This window comes from Plectropomus leopardus, chromosome 17 (assembly GCF_026936395.1).
Source record: "Plectropomus leopardus strain MGB_pleo_1.0 chromosome 17, ASM2693639v1, whole genome shotgun sequence".
NCBI lineage: Eukaryota > Metazoa > Chordata > Actinopteri > Perciformes > Serranidae > Plectropomus > Plectropomus leopardus.
In genome coordinates this window covers 19854536-19880131 of record NC_142192.1, presented here as the reverse complement: position 1 = coordinate 19880131, position 25596 = coordinate 19854536, and the positions used below count along the sequence as shown (strand labels likewise).

At 37.3% G+C, this 25596-nt stretch overlaps 2 protein-coding genes across 2 annotated transcripts; one reads left to right on the top strand and one right to left on the bottom strand.

Moving 5' to 3' along the window:
• Window positions 1-911: 911 nt before the first annotated feature.
• On the top strand, window positions 912-19395 carry LOC121957804 (asparagine synthetase [glutamine-hydrolyzing]). The gene is made up of 12 exons (XM_042506585.2): window positions 912-1050; window positions 2992-3247; window positions 5991-6228; window positions 6330-6515; window positions 6617-6718; window positions 7528-7655; window positions 8226-8352; window positions 10508-10614; window positions 11951-12051; window positions 13157-13238; window positions 13381-13536; window positions 16191-19395. Exons 2-12 carry the CDS (start codon window positions 2999-3001, stop codon window positions 16398-16400), a joined length of 1686 nt encoding a protein of 561 aa, XP_042362519.1. The 5' UTR covers window positions 912-1050; window positions 2992-2998; the 3' UTR covers window positions 16401-19395.
• A 112-nt stretch (window positions 19396-19507) lies between these two features.
• Window positions 19508-25297, bottom strand: tac1 (tachykinin precursor 1). Its single transcript, XM_042507051.2, has 5 exons — window positions 24835-25297; window positions 23031-23133; window positions 22922-22945; window positions 20231-20287; window positions 19508-20107 (listed from the first exon to the last, which is right to left on the bottom strand). The coding sequence occupies exons 1-5, from the start codon at window positions 24952-24954 to the stop codon at window positions 20061-20063; spliced, it is 351 nt and encodes a 116-aa protein (XP_042362985.2). The 5' UTR covers window positions 24955-25297; the 3' UTR covers window positions 19508-20060.
• Between the last annotated feature and the right edge of the window lie 299 nt (window positions 25298-25596).

Genomic DNA, 25596 nt, shown 5'->3' with positions numbered 1-25596 from the left:
CACTGTCTTTAGGTGATGCAACAGTGGGCCTACTTACAGTTGCAGCCGGACATGAGGCTGCGCCATCAAGATGGCAAAAATAACATCTACTAATCCGTGGATATAGCCTTCAAAATAAAAACATTTTACCGAATAATTTTAAACTTTATGGAATACAATAAAATAGATATGAGGAAAAATAAACACCTCCATAAACATGACATATATAAATCTAAAGTAAATGTTAACATAGGCAATATGGGCTACCTAAATCATTGGAGTTAACCCTTTGAAACCTGGATCACCATCAGTTTTCTTATGCTGCGTTTAGACGCCATTCAAAAAGCCATTTGATCCTGTGAAACCTGAACAAATTGGTTTCATTTCTTTTAAAAACAAGGGGAATAAAAGCACTAACCAACTTGGCAAGATATGTCCCAGAAACTGCAAGAATCTAGTAAAAAATGAGAAGAAAAAATACAAATTTTTATTATTACAAAAAATAATACAAAAACTTTGTATTACTAATTATGTATATTACTAAAATTATATTACAGGAAATAATATCATATATATATATATATATATATATATATATATATATATATATATATATATATATACATACATACACACACACACACACACACACACACACATATATATATATATATATATATATATGTGTGTGTGTGTGTGTGTGTGTATATTTCTGCACTTTTTAAAGGTCATTTTCCTCTTTGCTTTTGTTTATTAAGTTTTTGTGCTAATTTTAGGTCATTTTCTTGTAAATGTCTTCATAAAAAAAAAAGGAAATGTAAAGCTAAGGTTCCAAAGGGTTACCAGCTGCAGTTTTCAATATTTTCTGAACAAATTTTAATTTACTTTTTAGTCTACATTGCGAGCACAGGGCTACCATGTAGCGAAGTACGCTCTTATTCTGAAGGCACAGTCACTGATTCCGGTTTCACAGTGACACTTGTCTCGCTGGAGCCGGTGCTGTTGCATCATTACGAGACATCACTTGTCTCAGTCATCATCTAACGTTACGGGGACCACCTGCAGAAAACGGTACGTTTAGCAAGGACCAAGTATGTGTTCTTCGTGTGTTTAGAAATAGTGACTTTAAACCTGAATTGAATTTCTAAAAGAACTCTGCGAACAAAAGCTTTTACGTTTCCTCTGATAGCTCATCAATCAAAAGTGCACAGAAACATATTGAGCGTGACTATTGAGCAATTCCGGATTATTTTTTAAAAAAATCGGCATTGCTTGGGTTTAAGTGCAGTTTTTTGTGTGCGGAATTGAACAATACGTCGTAATAATTAATGAGAGCTCTGTTGCCATGATGTTAGCTGTTTAAAATTTAAGCCATAGGAAAACAAATGTTTAAAAGGTAGGATTTTGAATGGAGTTTGGTGAGAGCGGAGCATAATGTTGGCTGAATGAAAATCCTGCAGCTGCAATTTGTCTGTGGGTCCGCTATTTCACTATCGTCGAAGCGGTCTTTATGGTATATTTACAGTGCTCTATTTAGCATTATTTATATCCAAGTTAGAATAACCACCGACTTTGTCTGATCGTTTATCAGGAATAAATGGGGAAGCCAACATGGTGAGTGAAAGTTCAAGTGAAACAAAACTTCACACAGAGTCACATAAACTTGCTTTGATTGCGGGACAGAAAATGACAGGAGACCAGGTCGAAGCAGTCACATACATGTTTTTAGGATTTATGGATGTCTGTAGGATGTTGGGATGTTTTTAGGATCTGAGGATGTTCCCTGGGTTTCAGGATATTTCAAGGATTTTATGTCATTTCTTGGATTTTAGCACATTTCTAGGATTTAAGGACGACACTAGGAATTTGGGACATTTCTAGGATTTTAGGACATTATAGCAGCTTAGTTAGGACCTCTGTTAGGGTTGCAGAGGATCCTCGACTGGCACTCTTTTTTTGATAAACAAGCTCTATTTTGATGTACAAAAAGAACAAAACAATTCCCAGTGTGAATCACTTTATTTTTTACTGTGAAGTTGAAAATGGTTGGAGGGCCACCTGGCATCCTATGGGGGACCAAATTTGGCCTGTGGGTCAGTCGGTAGGCTGTATTCACCATAGACAGGGTAGCAGCAAACTTTCAGCGCTTTGTAAAGGCTCATTGTGGCGTCGGGAAATGAATCCTCCTCCAAACTGTTGCCAAAAGAGACAGTCGTTCTTTCTATGCACAATTGTAATTGATGCTCCGTTATTCAGAGCAGTTGAAACAAATACTCTCTGTTTAACTCCTCAAACAACTCTTAACCCCTTTGTAACCTGAACAAATTGGCTTAATTTCTTTCAAAAACATGGGACAAAAACAATTTGTAAATGACCCCAAAATTAGTATAAATTTGTAAAAAGTACAAGAAAATGACCTGAAAACTAGCCAATAAAAGAAAGATAAAAAGACTTAAAATCCAAACAAACAAGAAAATGACCTAAAAAAAGTGCTTAAAAATGTTATTATTCTGCAACATAATTTTAAATGTGTAATTATGATAAATCAAAAAATTTTTTTCAGATTTTTTGAAAAACAATTTTCTAAATCTACTAATTTCTTGCAATGTGTGGAACATTTCTTGCCAAATTCCCCATTAGCTTTTTTACCATGTCTTTGAAAGAAATCGCACCAATTTAATGTGGGTTCAAAGCTTTGAACACATGTGAAAGGCATCTGACAGCAGCACACGAAAAGCAATGTCAGTCCCAGTTTCAAGGGGTTAACTCACAGTAGCTCTTTGTTCTCTTAATATTGCAATTTAGTTTACAGCAGTTTGAGGAAATCCACACACACACTGCACTTCTCAGAAATCGTAAACAGATTAAGACTCATTGTATTAGTTTTCCAAAAATGATAAATATATTTTTTGGTTCTGGACTGTATTTAGTTTCTATGCAAAAGTTTTTTGTTAAAATTTCATCATGTAACTACACATTAATCATCATTTCTGTTTCTTCTGTCTTTCACAGCTGTAAAATGTGTGGTATCTGGGCTTTGTTTGGCAGCGATGAATGCCTGTCAGTTCAGTGCACCAGCGCCATGAAGATCTCTCACAGGGGCCCCGACGCCTTCCGCTTTGAGAACGTCAATGGCCTCACCAACTGCTGTTTTGGCTTCCACCGGTTGGCTATTGTGGACCAGCTGTATGGCATGCAACCCTTACGCATCAAGAAGTTTCCTTTCTTGTGGCTTTGCTACAACGGAGAGATTTACAACCATCTCACGGTAAGACATGCTTGAGTGAATCTATTATGCATATATTAAGTAGACATCTGCACAATCCATAGCATACATTTTTTACATTAACATATACAAAATATCTGCTCAGGATATATGCATTTTGTCATTAGACTTGCACTTAGATATGCGCTGAATGGGAATTTTAACAGTGTAAAATAAAGTAGTCACTCCTCTGTGGCAAACAAACTATATACCAGAAACACATGCTGCGGTTTTTTGTGACTAATCAGACATGAATTTGGGAAGTATCAAATGAAAGGAAGTACTTTAAAAGAAAATAAAATGCGTCACATCTGAGATTTATCTTGTTCTGCTTTAAATTTAGCTGTTATTGTTGAACTAACAGTTTTTGGATGACTTTCTCAGAAGGCCTCTTTCACATGACTGCAGAGTTATTGTCAGGATTTTTTTCCTCCTGCAGCACAACAGCAAAGAATGAAGTACAGTCATTTTCCTCACAGTTTAGTGGGCTTCTTAATTCATGGTGAGGGGCTACAGGCTAGAGGGAAAAGTAGTAAGTATATCGTACAAGTGCATTCTTGTATCAAACCATTTTACTGCAAAAATGGCTGAACTGACAGATATTGTGACAGTGGAAAGTAGGAGCTGAATGGAGATGATACACGTGAAGTCATGTAATTTCATAATGCAAGCTCAGATTGATCCCAAACTTGGTGTGACAGTGGGTGGCGGGTTCTTCTACGTATGCGTAGAAATGCATTGCAAATATCTTGATGCATTTACGAAATACAGTGCAACACTGTACAAAAAGTGGAAATTTTGAAATATGGCATTCTGCAAAATATGTACTTTGGTTATCATACTATCATACTTATACTATACTTATACTATACTATTTGTTGCTTTTATTTAAATAATATAATAGAGAATTTTCACACTCTGTCATTGCTTCTTTTAAAACACAGATTCTTTAACATAAGCCCGTCACTATTTCTCTGAGATACTTGAAGAACCTGCTACAGCAGCCTCCACTCCCACTGCTCTTTTTATGGTAACTGCATAGTTATCCTGGAGGCTCTGTGTCATTTGCCTTTAATGTTGTTAAATGCAAATTATTCAACGCATTTCAATATTTCACTGAGATACCTGTTGAGCCGGCTTCTCCAGCCTTCACCTGAGCTGCTATTTCTTAAGAATACTGCATGTTACCTCTGATGATCTCTGAGATTTGTCCTCTTGTGAATGTCTTGGGACTCTATCGAATCCAATACTTCCTGCAGTAGAATGTAGCACATTTTTTGTACTTGTAAATTGTTTTAAGGGTCTCCTTGCATCTTACATGTGCATAAATTACTCATTTATCATCTCTTCAGTGCTGATGCTCTTAAACTGTTTTAATAGTCTTAGAAATGACCTCATATTTAGGTTTTTTCTCTTCACTTTATGTTCATGTTTGATGCATTTCGGTATTCACAGTTTAAACGAGGGTTAGGGCAAGAGATGCCTCACAAATTGCAAGAAATTAGGAAAATTACCTAATTTTTTTTTTTTTTAAGTAGAGAGATAAAATTAGGGGAAAATGTCCAGAAAACTATTTTTTAGTTATGGCTGAATATTTAAAATTATGTTACAGAAATATGTGTATAATTGTGTGTTTATTAGCATTTTTTACAGTTAATTTCCTATTTTAAATTAAATTATTTGTTTGACCTTTTTTTAAAATTCAATGTCAAGACAACTATTGCCAAAGTCGATTTGACCTAGAATGCTGGCAACAGATGACATTGATCTTGCGTTTGTTTTAAGTTGTTTTGTTAAGTAACCAAAATCCAGTGTGCAAACGTCTCGTGTCACCGTCATTTTGACATAGCATAATGTCGTAATAATAATTTAATCGTAGGGTATAAAGAACCAAACCCAGTGTCTTCCAAACGTCATGATGTTAACAGCCACACAACATGACATTTTTCATTTAAAATAACGTCAACCTGATTTTCATTCCAAAAAAAAATGTAACTTCTGTCAGATGCAAGAGTCCTATGTGCTGGCATAAGCATGGCTGTAGCCTCAATATCAAAATATTTTTGACGCTTTTTTGTATTAATTTCTTCATTCAGGTGTAAGTGATTCACATTATTTTATAATATAGATAAACTGATTTGGAAAAAACGTACCCTCGGTCAATCTTCGTTTTGATGAATAATAGGATGAACTCGATGAGCCGCAGTGAACATGAACACGTGAGTTTAATAACAACACAAATCAGATATGAGAAGCTCTTGTTACAGCACGCACATGGACAAAAACACACCAAAGACTTAAAAAAAACAGAACAATGTATCACCCTTATAAAGTGTATTTCACGTCATACAGCTGTGTCTGTACCTAAACCATAACTATGGATAAATCATGCATTCATATAGTTATTATTCTTATTATTAATGATGACATTCAAATACTTTCATATCCAATAATTCTTCCACAACATAATAAGCTTCTGAACAGGTCAGATGGTTTTATTAAATATTAAATCATCTCAACTTTTGTTCTTAGACTAAAAATACTCAGAATAGGGAAAATGACAGAAGGTTTGATAAGCAGGTAAAGATCAGGGTTGGTAATGACACCATAGAGATGACCAGGCTCTGCCCGTGCCAAAATAATATGAATTTTGTTCAATCCCGTGTTTTGTTCGTGATAGAGAGGTATGAATGTTTCAAACCTAAAATGATAACCCTGTCTGTGACATTTCCTCAATGTTTTTCAGCTGAGGAAGCACTTTGACTTCGATCACCAGACTCAAGTGGATGGTGAGATTTTGCTCCATCTGTATGACCGCTTTGGCATCCAGGAGATGGCGTCTCTGCTGGATGGCGTCTTCGCTTTTATTCTGCTGGACACCGCCAACAGAAAAGTCTTCTTGGGAAGAGATACGTACGGAGTCCGGCCTTTGTTCAAACTCCTCACAGACGATGGATTCCTTGCAGTCTGCTCAGAGGCCAAAGGTAATGGGATAGTTTATTACCTCGCCTTGAATATTTTATACCTTTTGTTCGAAATGTTTTACAGCTTTTCAGTGTTGCTTTGCTTGTTATTCTGATCACAGGACTTACAGACATTACCCATGCAATGGCTACCCCTGCCACCATCGTTCCCTTTCTTCCTGGGCACTTTGAGGTCTTTGATTTGAAGCAGAACGGCAAAGTTCAGTCCATCCGAATGGAGCAGTTTCACTGCTGCACAAAAGAGCCCGCTCATGCCAAATACGACACTGTGGAGAGACTGCCGTCAAGTATGCAGCTGTTGATTGTTAACTAATTTAAATGTAGTCATTTGGAAATCATTTATTATTAACTCTTCAATATGAACGTTATAAAACTGATGTCTCCACAGGTTTTGATGAGGAAACGGTGAAAAGCAACATCAGAACACTGTTTGAGAACGCAGTGAGGAAACGTCTCATGGCTCACAGGAGAATTGGCTGTCTCCTGTCAGGTAATTTAAAATCTGGTTATTCGCGTTCACTGTTGGTGTACTTTCCTCACACTTCACGCCAGCTTCTAACCCTTTTTTTCTGAAAGCCATCTGACTTTACTCCATATGTGTGATACCACCCCCAAAAGCCTTCTGGCAAACTCCACCACAGCATTTACAAGCTTGTCTGAACAAGAGAAAATGTTGCCATGTTAAAACTTGTGCCTCTCTTTACGTGCTGCCGTTATTTCACTAAAACAGAGGTGGTCGATTTGCAGTCCGCCAATATTCAGTGTGCATATAAACAGATGTTTCCAACACTCAGCGCACCATAATCATATCATTTTAATATTTAAAGATAAAATGTTTCATTAGTTCTTTATTTAAAAGGGACCATGTACAGTTTAAAAACATAAATATTACCATTTGATGAACCATCCCAGATACAGAGCATAAATATAATAATATAAAGGTGTAAAAAAAAAAAAAGAAAAGAAAGAAAAAAATGACCCCACACACAAGACAAACAAAACACGATACAGAGTTAGACAAAGAACAAGACATGAGACAGACAATACAACATAAAACCACACAAATAAAGCACATCACACACAACACACAAAATATAAAGTTACACACAAAAGCACATCACCAGTAGATGCTTGTCAAATTAAAAGCAAGTTATTACGTCCAGATTTCAAGGTCGGTGAGTAAAGAGCTGAGCGGCTTTTAATCGTCTTTTCAAGGTGGTTTTGAAAGTCTTCTTGGGAGGCATTATTGAGGAAAAGTGTTTTTGTCGAGGGTTCTCAGTCATGTTGTCTTTTCCTCAGGTGGTCTGGACTCCAGTTTGGTTGCTGCTACACTGGTGAAGCTGGCCAAGGAGGAGAAGCTGCAGTATCCCATCCAGACATTTTCAATCGGGTCAGAGGACAGTCCAGACATTATAGCTGCTCGCAAGGTCAGTTCTTCTCGTGTTTCTGCCATAGAAAACATTATGCACACAATGTTTAACCAGCTTAAGATTTTTTTGACTATTTACTTTCTTTGTACAGTCTGCGGTAAATAAATTAATTTCATTTATTTTATTTATAAGGACAACACACATAAATCAACATTTTTATAAATATGTCAGTGTTAGCATCTGGTTAATTTTCAGCTGTAGCAAGATGTCTTTAAACCTATAAAAAAATAAACATTTACAGAAGAAAGATGGAAGGACACCATACAGACAGCAATAGCAAAAACAGCCAAGGATTCTCAATACAAAACAAAAGCCACGCAAAGCAACAAGAAACAGCAGAACATCAGTACAAAACATTAACACAGCAACAATAAACAGTATTTTGGTACAAATCACCATACAGGCTGTGTGAAGCAATGACACACACACGCGTTACATACAGAGCAGCAAAAACAAGACAGTAAACAGAGATAAAATACAACAGTCATTACGTAAATCTTAATAAAATACTGAGTTTAGTGAGTCTTTTAATCAGTGTTTAGTCAGTTTGTGGTTTTTGTTTGTCAGGTTGCGGCTCACATTGGCAGTGAGCACCATGAGGTGAACTTCACTGCAGAAGAAGGGATCCAAGCTGTAGAGGAGGTCATCTTTCACCTGGAGACCTATGACATCACCACCATACGTGCCTCTGTCGGTGAGTGTGTGCTGTAGCCTGCTAGGAAACCTAGTTAGAAAATTAAAATGACTAAAAAATAAATAATATCAAAAGATACAGGTTTTAAAATGTCTTCCACGGCTTTGAATAATTGTATTAGCCTCTTCCTAACAGCAGCGCAGAAAGGGACAGAAGGATGGGGTAGCTATTAGCTCTCAGGGGCTGCGTGAATCAATACACTGCACGCAGCTCCACAAGTAAAGAAGTATTTTATTGACAGAAAGAAAGTGCTCAGTACAGTAGAAAGATGCAAATACTTTTGAAACTGGTGCTACCATGACCAGAGAAAACAGTAAAAAAGGACTGTGGGAAGTTTCGCTTTTGCTTAAAAGGTAGAAAACCTGTAACTGCTGGAATGCATCCGGTAGGGGAAGTGATGTGACCTTGTCTGTTTGACACAATTGCGGCCGGCCAGATCTCGTATTACAGTTAAACAGTGAGCTAAAACATGCTTCTGAAAACGTGTGAGGTGAGAAATGTGCAACTCAGTAACAGAATCTTGGTTTATATTTGATAAGTGCTGCTTAGTTTTATGCTGCTAAGTTTTACCAATTGATTCATTTTTTCAGCCTCTGTTTTCACTGTGCAGGAAGCAGTGTGGCGCCCATTTCCTGTTAATAAACTCTGGCTGTTACAGCAAAATGGGACATTGAAATATGTTTCTGAAAACATTTCAGGCAAGAAATAGGCAGTGCAGTAACATTATCAATTTAAATTCATACTACCCACATTGTTTTGATACAATGTGGGTTGAAATTTGGCAACGCATCTCTTTAAATAATTATTTAAAAGGGAAAGAAATCAGTATATGGGAAAAAATTTGATCTATATTTATCTATAATTTCTATATTGTCATATCTCAATTAAATAAGAACGTCAGAATCAAAGGGAATACCTACTTTACGAAACAAAATCAACTGATTCCCAACGAGGTATTTCAGTAATGAGGAGTTCACAGCTTCGTCTCGCTGGCTATTTTCACACTTCTGAAGGGCTGTCGCGCATTTCTGATTAATGTGCTCATTCATGTGACAAAAAACGTGTCTGCTGCATCACTGCATTCCTTTCCTCCTGATTGGCTTGTTTGAATCACAGCGGAAACCAGTGAGATTAGTAAAATGGTGAAAGAGGTCAATGAAGACAACATATCGGACATTTACTGTGCCACAACACAACGTGACATCATCACATTCATGATAAAAATCTAGAATCCATGACACAATAATATATAATGACATGCAGTGATGAAATCCTAGTAAAATAAATGCAGAAATACAACTTTGAGTCTGATAGTTATAATAAAAAAAGCTGTGAAAGAAAAACCCCAACATGTTCTACACATGTATAACATGTCATGAGTAAACAAAGATGAAGTACCGAGTTTCCCTGGGATCCCTAAAGAGTCTCAACAGGCATTAAATTCATTTAGAAAAATGAGGCCTTAATTGGTATTAAAATGTCTTAAATGAATCTTTTCAAGTCTAACAAATGGTCAGACATACAAAGTAGGATTTTTATGAATCTTTTTTTTCTGATGTTGCCCTGTAAGATATTAAATAATTAGTAAGACAAACTCCTCTTTCAGTAGCATCACCAAAAAGTGACATGTTATGTTACAATTAACCTGAAGTAATTCATATAATTTGCTGTTTCTTTTTCTTCCTTTTTTGGTTATTGTGTAATCGGTTTTAAATTTTGTTCTGAGTGGCGTTACAAAGACTGTTATAACTCCACTTGCCTTAAACTGTAGGAACCCTGACTACTAAAGTAACACTCATTTAATGCGTTAAATGTTAATTAATTTAATAGTTCTGTAATTTATATTTTTATTGTAATTTATATTTTTCACCTCATGATTTTATTTAAAAATGTGGCCATATGTTTTTAGTTTTGGCGCATCTGTTCCAGATGTGCAGCTCTTTATTACCAGTGTGAGCCCAGATTACATGCTTCAGTGATAATGAATCATCAAGGCTGTTCAAATCATCCTTAATAATTGTGGTCATCTTCCAAATTCTCCTCCTGCACTGTGATTATATAATATATTGTTTTTGTATTATGACGCCTTCGTCATTCAGTCGTGATTTGAAAATTCTGAGTGCCATCTTGATCTTCTCTGTATCTTCCACTTTAGGGATGTACTTGGTGTCAAAGTACATCAGGGAGAAGTCGGACAGTGTGGTGATCTTCTCTGGAGAGGGCTCGGATGAGTTGACTCAGGGATACATTTACTTCCACAAGGCAAGTCCTCCAGACACCAGTCACCACTTCTCACTCCAGACAAAAATATTTCAGTAATGTGTGTGTATATTGTTGAGTCGAGCAGCAGAAGAAGAAGAAAGACAAGTGTAATTCAGAGTGTCTGTATGTGTAACTGCAGGAAGTCATTTAACAGTAGCTGTAAATCTCATCTTTGCTGCCCTCTAGTGGCTGAATCTTTCACCTGCAGTGAAGTGTGATATGTTTTTACAACAATATGCGTTTGTTTGATAGCTCACATTAAAGATCAGATCTAGAGAGAGCAGGTTTTTGGTGAAGTTACTCCAGGGACGTAGCCTCTACGTGTATGTTCCTCCTAGGGGCCTAGGACACCCCGGGGCTTTGTTTTTCATAAAAGTTTATATTATCTATAATTCTTCCTTTTCCACTGTGTGAGGATGCTGATCCTCTGTCAATGTTACAATCCTCCAGAGGCTGTAATGAGTTTTAAGACTAGAGTGGAAGATACTGGTATCATATATAACAAGACCTAAGGAATCTATTGATACCAACCGTGTCATGTTATCTTGTAAGGAAGGAAATTAAATTATACTCCGAAGTTAATTTTGGAGAGGGAAAAACTGGAATGGCCATTTGCACCCTAAAACAGACAAAAATGGGTCTATGGTAGGGGCCTAGTTGAAGAGGTTATCTTGCAAGTTCTTTTTAGGAATATTTACTGACTTCATCTGTCTGTTTAACTGATGTCATTCAGCACATTCAGATATACAGTAGCTGTCTTTTATGTCAATGTTACTTGCGACTTCATTGAGACATGACAGCACATGAACTGAACGCGACTATGGTCAAGAGACAAGTCGAGAGAGACAGAGAACAAGCATTAAATGACAGGAAAATTAATTGGACTGTCAAGAAATTTGCCGGGTATTCATTTATCAGTGTAATCTCATTCCCAGTCGTCCTACCTTTTTTATATCTTGACACAGAAGAGGTTGGCGGTTGGTCACGTGAGTCAACTCGTGACTAAGAAGAGGTCGACAGATAGGTTTAGACAATAAAACTACTTGGTTAGAGTTAGGAAAAGATCGTGGCTGACATTAGTCTCCCCAGTCGACTCGCGTGACAACTGACATGACAAAATAACGTAGTGCTCACATGTAGTTTCACCTGAGACATGAACACCAGTCTCCTGGGTCAAAGTCCTGTGCTTTTTGGGCTATCCATGTAAGCCAACTTTTGCATTGCCGATGCAGCATATTTTGACATATTTGGGGGGTGAGACCAGACTGCATGTATGTATTTATCCATGTAGCTGGCATGAATCTTTATTAAGATTTGTTCTTTGTTCTGCCTTCAGGCTCCAACTCCCAAAGCAGCTGCAGAGGACAGTGTTCGACTGTTAAAGGAACTTTACCTGTTTGACGCCCTCCGTGCTGATCGCACCACTGCTGCACATGGGTAACACCTTTCACTTCACTGATCACCACTGCCAGGACATTTCTAGGATTTCAGGATATTTCAGGGGTTTTAGGGCATTAGAGGATTAGCTCGGACTTCTGCTTGGGGGTGCCGGGGGATCCTCCACTGGCACGTTTTTTTATTTTTAAACAAGCTCGAATTTGATGCTGCCTTATGCACTCTGGCACCTTATGTATACTAAAAGTACAAAAAACAATTCCTAGTGTGAATCGCTTTATTTTTTATCATGAATTAGAAAATGTCTAGGGGGCCAGATTTGCTCTTCGGGCTGCAAGTTGAGTATCACAGACTTAAACGATTAATTTATTATTCAAATTGTTGCCCATTAATTTTATGTTGATTGACTCACTGATCTATAAATGATTTCAACATGAAACACATCCACGTTTTAGGATTTTTTCTGGCTTTGAATGACACAACAAATATGGAATATCTTACTAAAAACATTTAAATTTTGTGGTTGGTTCAGTATCATCAATTTCCCAGTACTCAAAAATAGAGCACGCTCCATCTGTGCATTTCTGTTTTTTTTCACTTTTATTTGGCAAGTCACCTAATTAATCGGGTGGAAAAACACTGACATAAGAGGCCGACATTAGAAACTGCGCTAATCAATATTGTGCAACAGCTTTTAAGAATGTAATTTTCAGTAGCCTTGATTAAACGCCTGAGAGGTTTTTAGATCTCATCTTTAATTTAGCCACGAAAAGGTAAAATTAATATTGCATTTTAATTTGAAGCAAACTGTGATGAATTAAACCTGAATAATGAGCCCTAAATATCTACTGTAATGAAAGTCATCAAAGCCAAAAAGATAAAAGTGGTTGTGATATAAGTAACTGAATTAAAAATGAGAGAACCTTAATTATAAACAGTGATAATTAAAAGTAATGGAGCTATTGACCTTTCTATGCAGTACCAGGGGATGAATAATATATAGTTCAGTTTTGTGGGAAATAATTTATTTGCTATATGTTCTACAATCCTCCCTCCTCATCATTTGATGAGCTATGGACTTGCCTTTATTTATTTATTTATTTATTTATTTATTTATCTCAACTCATCTGACGTTTCCTTTTCTCAGTCTGGAGCTCAGAGTGCCTTTCCTGGATCACAGATTCACAGCGTACTACCTTTCTCTGCCTGAGGAGATGAGGGTTCCCAAGGTCAGTTCATCTCTGCAGCTGTTATGTTCTGAGCACACAAACCACTGTTTTTTTCACTGTCCAAAACATGAAATGATCTTTGGAGGCAGCGTTCCTCCGTGGCTTTTTTGTAACACAAGTGTCGTTTGTTCTTCCTGAGCAGCACGGAGTGGAGAAGCATCTGCTGAGGGATTCCTTCAAAGATCTCAGCCTGATCCCGGATGAGATCCTGTGGAGGCGCAAAGAGGCCTTCAGTGATGGTATGATGTCTGTGAAGAAGTCCTGGTACGTCCACCTGCAGGAGCACCTGGAGTCTATGGTACGTGTTTAACTGAGCTTTTGTTCAACAGTATGACTTTATCCCAAAAACATCCAAACAAAAAACACAATTTAGTGATATTTTGTCTCCGAAACTGCATTTTTTGACATATGAGGTGAACTCATTTTGGTTTTGGAGTGGTTTAGATAATTGTGGACAATTTTGGCCAAAAGAGTTAATCTCCTACATAGGAGTTATTATCTCTGATATAAACCTACTCAGTTAACTAACTAAAAATGTCCACTGCAGAACGTAATGGAGCTGTGCAGTGGTGCCGGCAGGATTCTAATTCAAACACACAAGAACCGCACGCTGGAAACATCCAAGGTTCCCACAAGCGCACATACACAGTCTTTTCAGGAAACAAGTGATTAAGCAAGAGAAAGAGAGATGTAGTTAATGTTTGTTCGTACTAACGTCACTGATTTAACATCACCATAACACCCTGATTACCACACACATTTCAGATGCCAGCCAGCAGGCAGGGTTTAAACAATAAGGTAATCATGCAAAGGTGTGATTTTGAAAGCAGCAACAGCACTAACAGACTGAGATATTTCATCTCTGTCACGTTTGAATCCCTTCTGAAGTTTTTGTGCAAATTGACGTTTATTATCTGCTCCTTCTTTTCCTCTCTGCCATTGTTGTGCCTTACTTTACCACGTGCTGTGCAGTAAAGTATCTATAGAAAAATAGATAAAAACCAGGTTATTGTGAACCAAATCGATTCTCTTAATCTTTTGAAACTGGCCTTGTTTATTATGGGGAAACTCCACCTAAATTATGATTTACAGTATATTATTTCAGTCAATATCTGTGCACCTGAACTACCATCTCTCAAAGTCAGAAACGAAAAAGACGCAGATTTCTGAGGTCATGTGGTAAAAAGTCTGGAGCTGCTCCATAGATAATGAATGGGAGCTTGATTTTGTGGACCTGCAGAATGTTTGTTTTCCTTTTTAAGACAGAATCACAACATTTGTTCACTATAACTTCAGTGTAGAAAACCTTCACACAATGTAAAGTAATAGTAATGTGCAAACACTGCCTAAATAGGTGGTTTTTAACCACCAAAAGAAATCAATATCAGTTTAAGTGTATGCTATATTAAGAGTACTGTTCCCGCTTTACGCTTCTGTCAGAGAGCCTTTTTAAACAGGGAACTAAATCATTATCTCAAAGCCACCAACTCCATTGACATAAATAGTAATTTTACTCCACAGAACATGTGACTTGCTTGTCTGCCACTGCTTTCAGTTAGTGTGTAAGGTAATGCAAAGAAAATATTCCAAATAAAGCGTTCATTAAAACAGATATAGATTTTTTTTAGAAGGCTAAAATATGTTTTGCTGCTGCCTGCGTCCTCAGCAGTACACGCTTCAGCCTCCTGGCTGGTAGATTTGGTTTATGAAAGACAATAGCATAACAACACAGTACATAAAAAAAGCACAGCAGAAACGCCACATTATCGCAGACCGTAGTGTACAACCATATGTCTTTAAACTCTACAGTCACGGCAAAAAATGACAACACAAATCAACAAGTTTGCCACGTTCACATAAGTCTGCAATTCTATCAGTTAGCACTTGTTCACTTTGCAGTGATTGCTGTTGTAGGTGCGATGTGCTGGTGATTTTGTCTGTTGTAGTGCTCTACGTTCAGAACCATTAGATGTACCCTTAAACTCAGAACATTGCTCTCAGTGTCATCTATAACTTCTTTATACTTCATGACATAACAGATTTGAGTTTTAACACTCTAGTTTTTGGATGTGGAAGCAAGTTGCTCATGTAAATAAATATTTTTGGACTGTCATAGGCCGTAGAAAAAACATGTATGAATTTTGAAAATACATGTTTTTTTCTTGCTTTTGTGTTAAATGTACAGACTGCAATGGCTTTAGTTATTAATTTTGACAAAGCACAGTATACAGATGTTATACAACCACAGAATGTATATTAAATGGACGCAGCTACCGTGATGTCAATCATTGTAAGGGGAGTGCCATTTTGAAACCTCGCGTTCGGCATTTTGGACCTCGCCATCTTGATTTTTTTGGAGCCGGAAATGACCAAATTTGGACAAGATTTTGGAGCTGTGGAGGAGCAAGAGGTGAAGCTGACGCAGACAGCCCGTCACTTAAGCAGCCCCGCCCTTAAAAGTATTTTACTTTGGGCCCTCTTTAAAATGTGAAAGGGTGAGTTATAAAAAAAATCACCCTTATACAGTTGTTATTTATGTCAAAATTAGCTATACCAGGCTGTAAACATGTTTATTTCTGTTGTAATGTTAGATATTTTAACATGGGGGTCTATGAGCATTAACAGGGGATTTAAGTTATGTATGTTAAACTAAGCTATAAAGACTGAAACCTTTTTTTGGACCTGGCTGTGAACAAGTTTATTTCTGCTGTAAAGTCGGACATTTTAACATGGAGATCTATCAGGATCAGTTGACTCGCTCTTAGAGCCAGCCTCAAGTGGCCATTAGAGGAACTGCAGTACTTGGCTTTGTTTCTCAGCCTCGCAGGTTGCTGTTTGTATACAAGATAGTAAAAAAATAATGTTTATTTGCTTGTTTTCTAATATATTTTGAGTAACACAGAAACACCTCTGCGGTCCCAGTGTCTGACCTGCACGCTCTCTCTCTCTCAGGTGAACGATGACCAGATGGAGAAGGCTCGCAAGACATTTCCTCACAACCCTCCAACCAACAAAGAGGCCTACTATTTCAGACAGGTGTTTGAGAAACACTACCCGGGACGAGCTGACTGGCTCTCCCATTTTTGGATGCCACGCTGGATCAACGCCACCGACCCATCGGCTCGAACCCTGGCTATCTATAAACCTGATAAAGACCAGTGATTGACTGGAGCAGCTGTGTGCCTCAGTCACTGAGCAGTATGTTAGGGGATTCTACATGTGTCATACTTAGCCTGACTCTGTTAAACTCAGATTCAGTTTAACTTGGCTAACTAGTCATACCGAGCTTCTTACCTCGAATGAAGTTCGTCACACTGTGATGGAGTTTGTCAGACTCTGACTCAGCAGCACTGCGTCACACATAGGAGATGTACCACGAAGCAAGATCGATAGAGCCAGGCTTTTTTTTGCCTTAGCTGGCTCAACAAAACCGATGTAATGTTACAGCTCAGCCAGTTAGACGAAGTGCATTAGTGATGAGTTCCCTTTGATAGACTGATAGACTATAAAGTGATGAGTGAGCAAAAAAGTTTATTAGTAAGAGGTGCTTTTAGCTGATTTCAAGTCAAAACTAATGAAATATCAATCAGCTTAGCCGTGCAGCATAACTTTAAGTGACGATCAGGTTCAAAGAGAGCCACCTTTGTGACACAACAAGTCTGGCTTTAGGCTCAACATATCTCGCTAACCCACAAATCTTGCTTCGTGGTACAACCATCTGCTGTTTAGGATTTTCAGGTCATTTTAAAAATAAATTTCAATTTGATCTGCACACACATAAGTATGCATGAAATCCAGATAATGAATAATAAGAAATTTATCAGAAGAGGTCAGGAGGCTGCAGGCTTTTACAACAAACACCCACTCTACTTTAGGAGAGACACAAAAAATAAAATAAAGGGGAAAAAAAGAGAAACTGACATAGTTAGAAGAATACAGCAAAAGGCATAAAAAGAAGAAATACATGCAAACAAATTGAGAGTTATATACAAAAAATAAATTAAAAATTAAAACAAACAAACAAAAAAAAAACGCCTTGGTTGTGCAGTAGCACATGTGAATTTCTAACTGTTAATGACCTGTATTAATAGGCATGTTGATTAAAATTAAATTAATTAATTGAATTAAATTAAATTAAATCAAAATTAGAAAATCAAATCTGTTTTGGATTATGCACCTCTGGCGACACACATGCCATTTCATTTTATGCAGGTGACTGCAGCATGTGCCATTGATGAAGGCCTGTACAGAAGCCAAAAAAACAGTCTTTTTCATTCTTATAAAAAGTAAGTCTGATAAAATCTAGTTTACAGTTACAAAAGTACAACCAGCCCTGGGTAGTTTCAGTGATGTGTCAGTTTGGTAGGGACATTTTTATTCTGTTAAACATACCCACTGATATTTTCTTAGATCTTATTCAAATCCCAACTGTTCTTTATGTGCAGGTACATTATGTGTTATGGCAACTACCAAAACTAGATGCCAGCAGAAGCTTTCTTCATTTGTGTGGCAGCCAAAAGAATCAGCGTGCTGCAAATCGGTTATTCTCCTGCAACTAAATCTGACAAACTCCATCAAAGTGTGACAAAGACCAGTTAATAATGTCTCCAATTTAGGATTAGACTTATGTGCCAAGCCTATATCTGCATTGTATTTAAAGGACCATACACAATCTTTTTATTGCCAACCATTTTCCAAAACACACAACTCGGCATAAGTTTTATGTCCTACCTTCCAGGCAGCCATCAGTTTCAGTTCATTTCATTACTCTAAGAAATGAAAATGAAAGTGCAGACTTGAAAGTTGCTTGCGACGGGTAATCCATCACAGTAAACACCTCATCATCTTTTGGGTGCTGTATGATTTATTGTAGTAGCAGATTTGTGAGCAGCTGCAGTAAAGCGCTCCACTAAACTATTCTGAGTGGCTTGAGTCTGAGCTTTAGCATTTCTGTTGTGAAATTAAAGAATAATTATTATATTACTATATAATTCTATAATAATATTATTATAGAATTATATTTTAAAAAGGATTTTAAGCGCACAAAAATGATTATATTATACTATAGTATAGCTACAATATCAACTTCAATCCACAAATAAGTTCAGCAGCATTTTCTTGCTGGTACTACTTAATCACTGTGGCCGCATAAATGACCGCAGACATTATGATACATATATTGACTTTACTTCATGATCACTCAACCTGTCTGCATTTAATTCCTACGTGGAAAATGACCTCAGTAAATTCTCATATTTTTCTATATCGGTTTCATCGAATTGATTATTTATAGCTGCTGACAACAAAAAGGTTGATGCTTTTTGAAGCACAGTATAATATACAGTTTGTGTAAAGAACATCATGGGTAGATGTGTGTCATATGTGAACATTGTCAGTGAAATTATTTTATTTTTTAAATCATTGACTCTTGGGTTAGGACTGGCTATGCAAACGAACATCTGTTGTAAGTTTGTGTGTCACATAATGTTGAAGTTGGGGTCGGGCAGTACGATATAAATACAGAAAGACATCTGTCAACCTTCAGACTGTGACATCAATGTGAAAAAGGACCGCAACTTGTCAGTAGATTAAATAAAAATCAGGGTTTCCACTGATTTCACAATACATTTTCACGGCCTGGAAATGTAATGTAATTAGAAAAAAGAAATTGACAGTTATGGAAAAGTCATGGAATTTTTTGCGTGTAATGAAATTGCAGTTATCTTGCATGGATAATCGTCCATGTTATGTAACATAGCAGCACATTATAGCTCTTATATGCGTCAATGCGTGACGTTAAAAAAAAAGATTATAGGTCTTTGAAAAATCATGGAAAAGTTTAGGAATTTTATCCATGAAAATGTGTGGGAATAGTAAAAATTGCCTTTGCCATTGCAATTCACTTACCATTACAGCGACTTTGACACTGAGGAAAAATTAAACATTGTAAGTTTCATACTACTCAAATGAGTCATTTGGAAGGTTGTTGTAATAGATTGTGTCATTTTATTATTTTTTTTTTATTTTTTAATTTTGTACCACCTCCAAACTTTACCTTTGTCTGTCTGACTTGTTTTCTACTCATATATTGTCTGTTTCATACTAACTGCTGCAAAAATAAATTGACCTCCTGGCAGGGAAATGTGTTGTCTTGAAATTGTGTGCCTCGAGTTGTGCCTCTGCCGTCCACCAGAGTGCGCCTTTACTTCACCTTTAATCATGCGCGGAAAAACAGGTTTTTTTTCACAAGGAATTCACAACTTGCAAGCTTAAGTTGAACCAGTAAAGAAAATAATTTTAATATTTGTGAAACCACTAAAACACACAGGTATCCTGTCCAATCACACCACATGTGCAGGTGGAGAACATGACAGCTCTTCTAAAGTCACTTGAAAGCCAAAATGAGACTCCGTCCCAATGTGTTGTATTTATAGAACAATCAGTTGCAATTAAACAGTTATGAGGCACTATACAGTGACTTTGGCAGTGCAGTTTTCAGCATACCCAGGGGTATAGCCTTGCTTTGATGGTCCACAACAACATTTAGTCTTTGTAGCATGGCAGATGGTCAAAAACGCTCACAGAAACCACTAACACTGATAATGACACCATTTCCCGCTCTTCTCGCCCCAGTCTACCTTCTGCTGGGACAAATGAAACTGGCACAGGCACAGCACCGCTACATCACTACAATGTGAAAACAAAATCATTTTATTTGACTAACAGCTATACATAGTTTGGAGAAAACAAAACCAGCATCAGGTGCCCCTCCCGTGGATGAGGAATGGTTAGATGAGGTGCAGACAGGTGAAGAGGTGACTTTTAGCGGCGCTTGTCGTATGTCTGTATTGTGCTCCAGTCATAGGACTCTGCAGAGGGAGAAAGCTTGTTAGCTTTAGCACACATGTTGCCCTGTTGTCAGTTTTTCTAAAGAAAGTAAGAAATAGCATGTGTGTCTTGACATGAGCAGAATTTACTTGAATTTAACTCACCTGGCTCCTCTTGGCTCCTTTTCCCCATCAGTCCAACAAAAGAGTTGACTTTATGCCCTTCAAAGTAAGATATTTTTATTGAAACAGTCCCCTTACACGATTTTGTCTGGCAATTTCACAGCAAAAATATGTTTTAGCTAACTAAACCAGGGCCATAAGCAGAACTTTAGAATTGATTAAGTCAAAAGTTAAACCCTTTAACACCTGGATTGATATCAAATTTCTTGTGCTGCATTCAGATGCCTTTTAGTAGCATTTAAAACTCTAAAACCATAGAGAATTAGTTTGATTTCTTTCCAAAACACGGGGGAAAACCCAATGAGTAACTTGGCAAGAAATATACAGCAGAAATATACTGTAAGAAACCAAAAAAGTAGAAGGTGACAAAGAAATGATCTGAAAATTAGCTGGAGGGAGTTTAGAATGTAATCAAAAACAAGGAAAAGCTGTGCAGAAAATTATATTTATAATTCTCTAAATGATATATTTAAAATAATTATTAAAATGATTAATTATTTAAAAAATGTGTTTATTTTTTCATAGTAGCATTTTCTCAAGGGCATTTTTTTTTGTTGTTATTTATTTTTATTTATTTAGATTTTTATTCATTTTGGAGCCATTTCCTGCTAGTCTTTTAACCACCTTGCAACCCATTAGATTAATTTTGAGTCTCCCTGGGACAGAGCTAGGAAATCTGTAGTTCTGAGCCACATATGGCTCTTTCAAAATTGGCAAAATTGGTCTTTTGATAGTGAAGGTTGCTGACGCCTGCCTGATACTTTTTTGCGTTGTACGCTTGCGGACAGCTGCTGTGTAACTGTAGAATGAAAAGTCCTCCTCTGGATCCTCTTTACTGTGGATGCGACCTTTTTGTCTTTAGTGGTAGCTCTGGCTCTACTTGCAACACATGTGGACTCAAGTATTTTACTTTTAACTAACTCTGATACTGTGGGTCCTGCCAGGTTTGCAGTGGTGTAAATGTGACGAACAGTTGCATCACAGGCTGACTGGCGTCCCTGTCAATCACAGTAATGGACTGTAATATGATCATGGGGAGGAGGGGTGATGTATTGGATTGGGTTGTTATAAAACTATAGGAACCCTGGGGGAATATCTTATTTTACAAACATCAATATTTGCATTAGACTGATGAGAATTATCGGTAAATGTATAAAATGTGCCCTTGTAAATCAGATCTTAAACTTACTGAACCTGAGCAATGCCTCAGTTTTTGTCTGTTGTATATTTAATTTAAGACGTTTGTGTAAGAGTGTAAGAGTAGAGGCATCCTTGTTTTAACCCCTCTATCCAGCACAAGCGTAAACAATCCAATTTAACTCAGATGTCCTTGGGGCATTGATCCCGGCTCTTTCTATCTCCCTAACGATGAGTGACTTCTAGTCATGCCTGCATAAGAAGAATAAATTAGATGTATATTTACTTATGCTGCACTGTGTTGCTTAACTGAGTGGGCGAATAATTTTGACTAAAAAAAAAAACCTGACAGAGAAAAGAGAAAATCCCCTCCTCCTCATTTCTTTTTCCAGTGTGCTCTTTATCTCTTTCCTCTTTGTCACACACAGACGTCTGCTCTGGACCACCTTCCTCACTGACAAATTAATGTGGTCCAGCAATCAAAAGACAAGCTGCAACAATCAACTCTGGTCAATTAATTAAACCCTGTGAAATGTTGTGCTTCCTCCAGTTTCCCACTTTTTCATATTCATTGACATAAATATACATATTCTACTCAATTTGTAATATTGTAGGCGAAATGTGAAAGGCTTTGCTTTTCCAAATGAGCTTCCGCTATTCATCTATTCATGCTTTCTGGAACTCGGAAACCAAATGACTCACCCTTTCTACTTTTAGTGGGGGCGAGTTCATGTCCGAGATAAACACATATATCCCCTGAAACACCTGCTGGCTCCAGTCAAATACGGGGAACACACACAAAAAAGCCCTATAAATTCATTTGATTCTGACAAATATGGCTTTTCTCATACATAAGGCCATAGGAATACAAACTGAATCTTATCATAGGATTATGAAGCATTTCAGATAGATCGGTGGGTTTCAATGAGTTTTTTTAAGGTTAAGACGCAGTAGTGGGGCCATAGGTATAGATTTTAGGGGTGTACAGGGATAAGTCCCCCCTCAAAAAGGTGACAAGAAAATTACAAAAAAAAAATTGTAAAAAAGGGGGAATTATTAGAAGTTTATCCAAAAATAGGGAAAAATGTCCCGAAAACGATATTTTTGATTAGAACAATTTTATATTTAAAATTATGTAACAGGAAAAAAAAGATCATATAAAATAAACACATTTTTATCGGCACCTTTTCAAGATGATTTTCATGTTCATTTTTGTTTTGCACTTTTTTGTGTGTGTGCTTATTTTCAGTTGATTTTCTTGTAACGTTTTACCATTTTTGGGCCATGTCTTGTTAAGTTTCTCATTACCTTCTCCCAGTGTTCAATCAAATCTATTTGCTCAGTTTTTAAAGGGTTAAATGTGCTCACCCTTAGGCCAACAAAAAGTGTGGGGTTGCGAAAGCATTGCAGGAAAACCTACACATGACCAAATATGATTACAGGAGTTTCTAACTGGATAGTGATGAAAGAGGAGTTTAGGAGTATCCTCTTCTTCCTGACTTTTGAGTAGAACAGAGTAAGTGATTTGATACTCACTTTTGCGGGTGATCTGTGCGTTTGCTGTGGGAGGAAAGAGAGAGTGAGGTCAAAAAGTCGGACCGCAGAGGGAAAAAAAGTCGGTAAGCTACTGAGAGTAAGCTCTTACCCATGGAGCGCTTTCCCATCAGACCGATGAACTGATGTGGCCGCGGCTTTCTTGTCATCCTCAGGAGGATTTCTCTGAATGGGTCGTTGGATAGCCAGCCATCCTGAGGGAGGGGGGTCATTAAATGTTCACAGATACACCAAGCAGAATTGCGTAGAACCAGGCTGGTTAGAAATATTATTGTAATACTTAATGTCATGTGCCACCAAAATGTTTAAACCAATTCATAAAGACATTTGGGGGCAAAACAAGGCAATAACTGAAGGTATTTTAGTAAACGTGTCACTTAAATGTAGCTGTTCCTTGAATGCACCTCAATGTGACATTTATTTTGGCCTGTTATATAAGAGTACAATAATTGCATCCCCTTTACCAGCATCAGCCCACCGCCCTCCCCTACACACTGGCGCAGATTTTGTGGGGAATGCAGGAGACGTGCGTTTGTCCTTCCTAATAATAACATGAAAGTAGCAGATGGCTTTAATTTTGAAAAAAAAAAAGGATTTATCTACCAGAAAATGATGCAGAAAAGACAAAAATGTATGAAAAAAATTACCACCAAATTCACCAGAATACTTTTTTTTTTTTTTTTAAGTGGAGGACCCCAAAACCCCAATATCAAACCTACACCCTTGCCTACACACTCATAAACTACGCAGAGTAATAACCCATATAAGGCTAACATTTTGAACTTTTATTAAGTGTTCCTATCTCCATCTCAGGATATATCTCCACAGCGTGCATTAGTCTGACTGAGATATGGACCTGGGGGCCACTAATGTCTTGCACATTAAGTTGTAATGATTTATTGCAGCCTCATTCATCTGCAGAATGGCTCCGGCCTACAGTTTAGGCTACTGATGGAGCTGCTTGGCAAGTGTCCAATGTGCAATGTCAAACGCAGGACGTGCGTTTCATGGCAATGGAGATTGTTTGGGCTTCAGCTTCTTCTATAGTGTGCACTTAAGGATTGATTTAATTTCCTGTTGGCTGGCTGCTCTGGGAACTGCAACCGTCTCCATCGTCATGATGGGTGTTACTGAGTCATGAAATCTGATTTTCTTTAAGAGTGTTTCACCTGATGCAATCCAGTGAAAAATATTTAATTAAAAGCTTACTAATGAATTAGCATCTGCCCTATCCTGTGTATCTCTAGATTGTCACATTAATTGGGGGAAATTGATGATATCTGCACTGAGAACAGATGGAATTATCTCACATTGGTTGATTTGTTTCTACTTTTAGGAAATGCAGCCTTGAAGCCTAGAAGCCCAAACTGATTCACTTTTTCAGTCACAGAACCAGATACAGAACTAGTCTTAAATCTAATTAGTTCTTACTTATTAATAATATATATTTTATTCAATTCAACATGGCAATTGGAGAGCTTGAGTAATGGATAAAAATTACCACATCCTCAAAAAAAGAAAAAGAAGAAAAGAAAAACGCAGTTATCCCAAAGCCTATTATCTCATACATTTTTGCTCAACTTCAATGCGCAGAAGATAATATTTGGGTTTTAGTAGAAAACATTATATTGCATAATTTGTTGCTGGGATTAAATTTACTTAAGTAAAATAAACCAACATCCTTAAGTAAAAACAAAAGCTAAACATATTTCCAGTTTTATATCTTCACTTTCATATTTGGGTTAAACAAAGTTAGAAGGCACAGGTTTATGCAACTTTCTTCCAGGATAGAAAAAAACATTTTATTCCTACATTTTTTCTTCCACAATAGAACCCAATAATAAGTGATATTTTCGAATAACATAATATTTAAAGAACCCCCTGCCCAAGAGTACCTGGATTTGATTACTGCTCGTCCAGTAGTCAACCTCTTCTTTTGGGTCGTTTTCCTCGCAAAAAACTTGGGCGACGGCGAAAAAAGCCATTAAAACAGGTAAAAGCAGTAACTTCATCATGCCGAACTTCTTTTTTCCTCCTCGACTGGATACGTAAGACTCGCTATTTTTATTCAAATAACCTCTGATACTTGACTTTAAAACAAAATTAAAAAAAAAACTAAATTAGTGAGCTTGGAGGCACGAGCCGCTGCAGTTCTGTGCGCGCACTGCTTCTTCCCTCACAGCTCAACAGTAGTCCATAGCGCGTGCGTGCGTGCGTCAAAACGCTGTGCCGGGGATCCCACCACTGTCTCCAAAGCTCTCCGCGCGCTCAGTCTCTGCAGCAACTGCTTCTCGTCTCGTGCGCCCTGCTGTCCAGAAAGCCTTGCATGCGCTCCTATATAACAGCCATACCAGTAATGGGATTACTCGTGTCCAGTTAGTTACTGTAGTCAGTTAAGGTACCAATGAAAAGCCAGTTGATATCACGAACTCTAAATGATGTGCGTCACTGGACTTTCCCCACCTTAAATCAGCCCCGAATGCAATTTGAATTCATCATAAATATTCAGAAATTCATCGTGACACCATTAGTGCCTACCACCACTCAGCAATCCGACTGAAAAGAGCATCTGTCTAATGATGAACTAATAATTTATCACATCATAAAACTCTATGCAGTATTTTCATGATTAATGGGCCTTATGTATTGGAAGATTT